Here is a 9,001-nt window from a genome sequence, read left to right as displayed (position 1 = left end):
AGGCCCGCTGTACACTAGGAGCACAGTGAAAAGGAAGTGCACAGTATATCCCATAAGTTCAGTTTGGGCAGAACAGCGGTTTATAATTCTGTAGATGAGCACCTTCTCAAGACAAGGTAGGAGGGTCTTAAGTAAGCAAACGTACTCTTTCATACACTAAAGGTTAAATACATTTTAGTTCTTTTTTGAAAGAAAGTCTTCGAAAATGATTTAAACACTTTCCTGCTTTAAAAGAAAACTTTAAAAAGAAAACCATACATACAACGTAAGTCAACTGTTCCCTCCCCCTGACGTTTGTTCAGGGTAACCATTCTCAAGGTGAAGGGTACCCAGCTCACGCTTCAGGCCTCCGCATGCCTCCTGCCCCAGCCCCTTCCCTCAGCTGTTCTTCCCCTAAGCTTTGCCCTCCAACTCTGAATGACAACCTAGAAGTACAGGCATTTTGTTTGCATCAGCTCTACTGAGGACTCAGGGTGTCCGCTGGTTCCAGCAGGCTGAGGCTGCCGAAGTCCAAGGTCTGGATAAATCTGGGGGTGGGGAGACTAGCATCTTAAACTGTATCCAGAATTCTTATTTATTAATAACCTGCTGCCCGAGACACAACAAGCAGCAGCAGCTGTCTGCAAACTCTGTGGGCTGACCTTAAGCGCTGCTTATAACAATCCTCATCTCCATCGTCTCGCCATCTCACTGCTTTCCGACTTCCGCTTCCTCCGGCTTCACTTTCTTCTCCAGAACTCGGGAAAAAGTCTTCATCCATCTCCTGCACCGTGACTTTCTTCTGCCGTTTCCGACCTTTGAGCGGAGGCTTCAGTTCATAAGCGGCGCAACCTTCGGACAGGTCGGCCTCAGCCATCTTGTCCTCCTCCTCCTCGGGTAAGTACTCCGACTCTTCACTCTCAGAGGCTCCGTCCTCCCTCTTGATACCTGCTTCCAGGGCTTTGGCTCTCTTTTGCAACCCCACCTTCCCCTGGAACTGAAGAGCCCTCCTCTGGAGTTTCTTGATATGCTTTTCCAACCGCTTATCCATTTTCGAGGGAACTTTGCTTCTCTTGTTTTGCTGGTTTTCATTTAGTGTTGGATTCGACTCAGAAGTAGCCGAGGCCGGAGCTTTTCTCGTCAGTCTTTTCTTACGAGCTTGCTTCTTCCTTTCAAAAGACAGTTTTGCTTGATCTGCCAAATACTTTTCAAAGCCTGACGCTTCATTAAGCATCAGTCTTCTAGGCTTCCTCTCCTGTTTCTGAGGGATCTGGGTACCAAAAGGCGTCATCTGGCCTGTGCGGATGAGCTCCTCCCACGCAGTCTCCTGAGCCGGCATGAGCATGCTGCCCAGGGAAGACGGCCCCGGCTCTGCAAGAGCAACAACAACGCACGGGCATGAGGCTAAGTTTGCCAAGAGAACACCAGAAAGAGTCACTTATTCAATACATATTAAACCTCTTGCCACGGAGTCTATTCTGACTCACAGCAACCCTACAGGACAGGGTAGAACTGCCCAATAGGGTCTCGAAGGCTGTAATCTTTACAGGAGCAGACGGCCACATCTTTCTCCCGCAGAATGGCTGGTGGGTTTGAACCACAGACCTTTCAGTGAGCAGCCAAACACTTAACCACTGCGCCACAAGGGCTCCTTTCAATAAATACTAGGCACCTGCAAACAACTCACATAAAAAAGAAAACATCACTGATATACCAAAGCATAATACATGTGCAGAAAAGAGTATAATTTATTACGGTATTTATCATGATACATTTAATATATTCCTGTTCAAAAAGATTTCTCAATACTTTTTCTGCAAAATACTACATATATACTCCCCTGTGCATCCAAAGACAAACCTATTTATATATAACGTACAGTTATAAACACATGAGTTTAGTCATGTGTTTCCTTATCCGTGAGGAGTAGCCTATAAGGAAACAATCTCCTAAATTTCCATGTCATTGCTAATGCTAGCATTCAGATGGACTTAAATTCAACAGACGGTAAGACTGAAAACCTACATCTAAAGAATCAGCATACACCGAAGTAGGAAAAACATAAACATTAGCTCTACACTGCTCAACATGGTTGTCACCGCTCACATGTGGCTGCTTAAACCTAAATTAAAAATTCAGCTCCTCAATTGTACTAGCGACATTTCAGGTCCTTGACAGCCACATGTGGCTGATGGCCATTACACTGGACAACACCAATACAGAACATTTCCACCACGGCACAAAAGGTCTACTGGACAGCACGGTATTAGATGGATGAAGTTAACCGATGGAAGTGAGACCTAAAATTGGACGTTATGCCATAATAAGTATAAAGTAACCCAGAAACAATCCCACTTTCATTAGCTAAGATTAATCTCTGGCAAAATCAGTCTGCTATACAGCTAAAATACCAAAGGAACTAATGGCTTAAATCGGAAGGAAGCCATATTCTAAAATGTAGGATTCTTGCAGACCAGATTTTTATGAAACCTGCAGTGAAGTAAAATGTACATCAGAAAAGTGCACAGATCCTAAGTGCACAGCTCAGTGAACTGTCAGGGAGAACATACCCACACACCAGCATCCAGACCAAGAGACAGAAATGACCAGCACCCCCGGACAAGCCTGTAGAGCCCCCGTCCAGTCACCACCTCAGCCCACGAGTCATGACTACCCTGACTCCTAACACTACAGATGAGTTCTGTCTGGCTTTGAACTTTATATAAACGGAAATGTTTGTATTCTTCTGTATCTGGCTTCTTTTGCTCACCTTACGCTTGTGATATTTATACTTGTTGAATATAACTGGAGTGTGTTGATTCTCGTTGTTAGCATTCTATTATATGAATATACCACAATTTTTCCATTCCACTGTTAATGGACATTTGGGTAGTTTCCAGGTTTTGCTAATGGGAATAGGGTTACTATGAATATACCACAATTTTTCCATTCCACTGTTACTGGACATTTGGGTAGTTTCCAGGTTTTGCTAATGGGAATAGGGTTACTATGAATATACCACAATTTTTCCATTCCACTGTTAATGGACATTTGGGTAGTTTCCAGGTTTTGCTAATGGGAATAGGGTTACTATGAATATTCTGGTATACATCCTTTGGGAATGTATGTACACGATTCTTTGGGTATGTTAAACTGTAGTATACGCTGCCAAAAAGTTTTCTAAAGTGGCTGCATTAATTTTCAGTTACACCAACAGTGTCTGAGAGTTCCAACTGTCCCACACTGTTGCATGTGTAGAGGTATCACACTGCGGCTTTAATTTCCATTTCTCTGGTGACTAATGAACTTGAATACCTTTTCACAGGTTTACCGATCTTTTGGATAACTTCTTTCACAAAGAAAATGTTTAAATATTTTTCCCACTTTTCTTTTAGGCTATCTGCCTTCCTAAAAAAACTGATTGCTAGGAGTTCTTTGCCCATTCTAGATCCAAGCGCTTTGACTGATACATGTATTACAAATGCCTTCTCCCATACTGCAGCTTGCCTTTTCACTCTCTCAGTGCTATCTTGAGATGTTCTTAGTTTTAATGTAGCCCATTTAACAAATCTTTTCTTTTATAGTGAGCATTTCTGTGTCCTGTTTAATAAGTCTTTACCTACCCCAAGATCACAAAAATGTTTTCCTATGTTATATTCTCAAAGCTTTGTTTTACCATTCACATCTAGATCTATAATTCATTTGGTATTTTTTTTACACAGAGTGAGGGGTCGAAATTCATTTTATTTTCATACAGTTTAACCCAACACCATTTATTGAAAACACCATTCTCCTTCACTGCACTCAACTGCCCCCTCTGTCATAAATCACGTGGCCATATATAGGTGGCTCTCCTTGCTGGACTCTCTCCTGTCCCACTGGTCTCTCATCTATCCTTGTACCAACACCGTACTATCTACATTACTATAAAACCCACTGCTGTCGCGTCAATTCCAACTTATAGCAACCCTACAGGACAGAGTAGAACCACCCCACAGGTTTTTCAAGAAGTGGCTGGTGGATCTTAACTGCCGAACTTTTGGTTAGCAGTCACAGCTCTTAACCACTGTGCCACCAGGGCTCCTTCATTACTATAGCTTTATAATAAGTTTTGAGATTTTGTTCTGCTTCAAGATTCTCTTGGCTATTCTTGGCCCATTGCATTGCCATGTAAATTTTAGAAGCAGCTTGTTAATACCTCACCCTAGTCCACCTCTGCAAAAAAAAACCCTAAAATATATATATTTATTCTTTTTCTAAAATGATATTATAGATCCAGGGGAGGCAGCGGCAAGACAGCGGGGTAGGCAGACGCTTCCGGTGGTCCCTTTTACAACAAAGACCCGAAAAAACAAGCAACTTGACTATATATGACAATCTTTGAGCCCTGAACATCAAAGGCAAAGCTAAGGAATTGGACTGAGTGGCAGGGGGAGGGAGAGACGATTCAGAAGCAGCAAGGAGCTGCCAGACTCAATCCGGCGGGAAATGGCACCCTGCGGGCTGGATCCGTCGATGTGCGCTGTGAGGCAAGCAGTGGCGTTCGGGATGCATGTTCCACGTCAGAAGAGACCAAGCAGCAGAGAGTCTACTCACGCCTCCAGAACCAGTGAAAAGCAGTGCTCAAACGGCAAAAGGTAAGTACATGTGTCCAACCTACCACGCAGATCAAAAACCACCCCATCTGGGAAGAACCTCTCTCCCATTTATCTGTTCCCTCCCCGCTCTGCACCAGGTCCTGGGTCTGCTTCAGCGACTGCCAAGCCCCCTGGGGTGGAAGTAGGACCCATCACGCACCCTGAGCCATCCTCCCAGCTTGGAGAGGGAACAAATTAATAAACAGAAAAAATAATCTGCCAGCTCTGCTAAGCCGGGAACTCAAGGCAAGCACAGCTCCCTGGGCACAGGCATAAGGGATCCACAGACTTTGAATGCCTTTCACCCCTGCACAGACCTGTGTGGGCCCATTTCAACAGCGTAGGCCCTCATTAGCACAGTACAACAGGGTATACACCTGAGGCATAACTTCAACCGTATCAGCTACATGGTGGAGTGGCAGGTTAGTGACATTTGACACTGCCCTGCCCATTAAGCAGGGTCCTCATGTACCCACATCCGGGGCCTGAGGACTGGTGGCTCCACCCACACCACCAAGCCACATGCGACAAAGGTCCAAGAATAAGTGGTGCCTCCCAGTCCTTACAGCCAACAGCATTGGGTGCCCACAGTTTGGCTGCAAAACCCACCCACCTATGCACTCTAGAAAACAGGGACATACCTTCCTCCCAGACACTCGGGCAACCGTTAACCCCATGCCTTGCTCAGCATGTGACCCCTAGTGCAGCCAGATATGCGCGCCTACTCCAATCACTACTGTCCATCTAGGACTGTAGGTGAGAGCCTGCACCACACTTGATGACCAACTACCTGGGCACCTGAGCTGAATTCATACAAGAAAAGTAAACTGACTCCTGGGTTCACATACTTAGTAACAGATCCAATCAACTGGCAACAGGACATTAGAGCTTCAAAGGCACCAATAATCAAACTAGCTCACATGAGCAGTCTATCTGGGCATATCAAAACAAAGCAAAACAAGAAGCTAGGACACAGTAAGCAAACATAAAATAAATAAATATAATAACTTATTGATGGCTCAGAGACAACAGTCAATATCAAATCATATAAAGAGGCAGGCCATGATGGCTTCAACAAGCTCCCAAAACAAAGAATCAAGAAATCTTATGGAAGAAGAGAACTTCTAGGAATTACTGGAGGTAGAATACGAAAGATTAATATATAGAACTCTTCAAGAGATCAGGAAGGAGAACAGGCAAAACGCAGAACAAGCCGAGGAACACAAAGACAAAGTGATAGAGGAACTTAAGAAGACTATAGAAGAGCACAATGACAAATTTACCAGGCTGCAAGAATCCACAGAGAAATAGCAAACAGAAATCCAGAAGATTCACAAAAAGATTTCAGAATTAGAAAACTCAACAGAAAGTCACAGGAACAGAATTGAGGCAACGGAAGTCAGAATTAATGTGACTAAAGATAAAGCACTTCACACTAACTTATTTGAGGAAAAATCAGATAAAAGAATTAAAAAAAATGAAGAAACCCTAAGAATTATGTGGGAATTTATCAAGAGGAATAACCTATGAGTGATTGGGCTAACAGAAAACAGAGAGAATTGTTGAAGATTGGTTGGCAGAAAACTTCCCTGATATCGTGAAAAATGAGATTTCTATCCAAGATGCTCATCGAACCCCACACAAGGGAGATCTCAAAAGAAAGTCACCAAGACATATTATAATCAAACTTACCAAAACCAAAGATAAACAGAGAATTTTAAGAGTAGCTAGAGATAAACGAAGAGACACCTACAAAGGAGAGTCAATAAAACTAAGCTTGGTCTACTCAGCAGAAGCCTTACAGGCAAGAAGGCACTGGGATGACATATATAAAGCCTTGAAGGAAAAAAATTACCAGCCAAGAATTATATATCCAGCAAAACTCTCTCTCAAATATGATGGCAAAATTAGGGAATTTCCAGATAAACACAAGTTTAGGGAATTTGCAAAAACCAAACCAAAATTATAAGCAATACTAAAGGGAGTCCTCTGGTTAGAAAATCAGTAACATCACATAACAACCCAAGACTAGAACACAGGACAGAGCAATCAGATATACACCCACATAGGGAAATCACAAAAATTAAGGTAAGATGCTGAAAATAGGGAAACAAGAGATGTCGATATGTAAAAGATGACAACATTAAAACAAAAAACAGGACCTAAAAAATGTAGTCATAGGTATTTCATATGGAGAGGAAGTCAAGGTGATATAAAGAAATAAAAGATTGGCTTAAACCTAGAAAAACAGAGGTAAGTATTAGAGTAACCACAAAGGAAAATAACAATCCTATACATCAAAATAAAAAACAAGAAAAACATAAAGGCTCAGGAAATACAAAATCAACAACAATGAAAAAGATGAAAAAAATACATAAAGAAAAATGACTCAGTACAGAAAATTAAGTGGAACAAAGAAACTGCCAACAACACACACAAAAAGACATTAAAATGACAGCACTAAACTCGTAACTATCAATAATTACGCTAAATGAAAATGGACTAAATGCACCAATAAAGAGACAGAGAGTGGCAGAAAGGATTAAAAAATACGATCCATCTATATGCTGCCTTCAAGAGACACACTTTAGACTTAAAGACACAAACTAAAATTCAAAAGATGGAAAAAAATATATCAAGCAAATAATACTCAGAAAAGAGCAGGACTGGCAATATTAATCTCTGACAGTATAGACTTTAAAGTAAAATCTACCACAAAGGATAAGGAAGGACACTATATAATGATTAAAGGGTCAATACACCGGGAGGACATAACTATAATAAATACTTATGTACCCAACGACAGGGCTCCAAAAAACATAAAACAAACTCTAACAGCATGGAAAAGAGAGATAGACAGCTCCACAATAGTAGTAGGAGACTTCAACACACCACTTTCAGTGAAGGACAGAACATCCAGAAAGAAGCTCAGTAAAGACACAGGAGATCTAAATACCACAATCAACCAACTTGATCTCACAGACATATACCGAACACTCCACCCAACAGCAGCCAACAGCCAAGTATACTTTCTTTTCCAACGCAATGGAACATTCTCCAGAACAGACCACATACTAGGCTGTAAAGCAAGGCTTAACAGCATACAAAGCATCAAAATATTACGAAGCATCTTTTCTGACCATAAAGCCCTAAAAGTAGAAATCATTAACAGACAAAGCAAAGGAAAAAAAAAAATCAAACACGTGGAAACTGAACAACACCTGGCTCAAAAACTACTGGGTTACAGAAGAAATTAAGAACAAAACAAAGAAAATTCACAGAATCAAATGAGAATGAAAACACATCCTACCAGAACCTTTAGGACACAGCAAAAGCAGTGCTCAGAGGTCAATTTATAGCAATAAATGCACACATCCAAAAAGAAGAAAGGGCTAAAATCAAAATAGTAACCCTACAACTCAAACAAATAGAAAGAGAGCAGCAAAGGAAGCTCTCAGGCACCAGAAGAAAGCAAATAATAAAAATTAGAGCACAATTAAATGAAATAGAAAATAGAAAAAAATTGAAAGAGCTAATAAGACCAAAAGCTGGTTCTTTGAAAAGATCAACAAAATCTATAAACCACTGGTCAAACTGACAAAAGAAAAACAGAAGAGGAAGCAAATAAACTGAATAAGAAATGAAATGGGCGATATCACAACAGACTCAACTGGAATTAAAAGAATCACAACAGAATACTATGAAAAACTGTACTCTAACAAATTTGGAAGCCTAGAGGAAAGGGACAAATTCTAGAAACACGCTACCTACCTAAACTAACACAAACAGAGGTAGAATAACTAAATAAACCTATAACAAAAGAGGAGACTGAAGAGGTGATAAAAAAGTTCCCAACCAAAAAAAAAGGCCCTGGTCTTTATAGTTTCACTGGTGAATTCTACCAAACTTTCAGAGAAGAGTTAACACCACTACTAATAAAGGTATTTCAGAGCATAGAAAAGGATAGAATACTCCCAAATTCATTCTATGAAGCGAGCATAACCCTGATACCAAAACCAGGTAAAGACACCACAAAAAACAAAGAAAATTCAAGACCAATATCCCTCAAGAACACTGATGCAAAAACCCCGAACAACATTCTAGCTAACAGAATCCAACAACATATCAAAAAAATTACTCACCATGACCAAATGGGTTTCATACCAGGTATGCATGGATGGTTCAATATTAGAAAAACAATCAATGTAATCCATCACATAAATAAAACAAAAGACAAGAACCACACGATCTTATCAATTGATGCAGAAAAGGCATTTGACAAAGTCCAACACACACTCATGATAAAAACACTCAGCAAAAGAGGCACAGAGGATAAATTCTTCAACATAATTAAGGGCATTTATACAAAGCCAACAGCCAACATC

At 41.0% G+C, this 9,001-nt stretch overlaps 1 protein-coding gene across 5 annotated transcripts in view; it reads right to left on the bottom strand.

Annotated features, from left to right (window-relative positions):
* Nucleotides 1–9,001, bottom strand: part of ERCC6 (ERCC excision repair 6, chromatin remodeling factor) — a 100,131-nt gene that overhangs the window by 73,253 nt on the left and 17,877 nt on the right. For all 5 annotated transcript variants that reach the window (XM_023742099.1, XM_023742101.1, XM_004387949.2 and 2 more), the window contains one exon: nucleotides 642–1,350. In XM_023742099.1, the coding sequence (XP_023597867.1) occupies nucleotides 642–1,350 (709 nt within the window). The remainder of the gene's footprint in view (nucleotides 1–641; nucleotides 1,351–9,001) is intronic.

Source organism: Trichechus manatus, unplaced genomic scaffold, assembly GCF_000243295.1.
Source record: "Trichechus manatus latirostris isolate Lorelei unplaced genomic scaffold, TriManLat1.0 scaffold00200, whole genome shotgun sequence".
NCBI lineage: Eukaryota > Metazoa > Chordata > Mammalia > Sirenia > Trichechidae > Trichechus > Trichechus manatus.
This window is presented reverse-complemented; position numbering and strand designations above follow the sequence as displayed.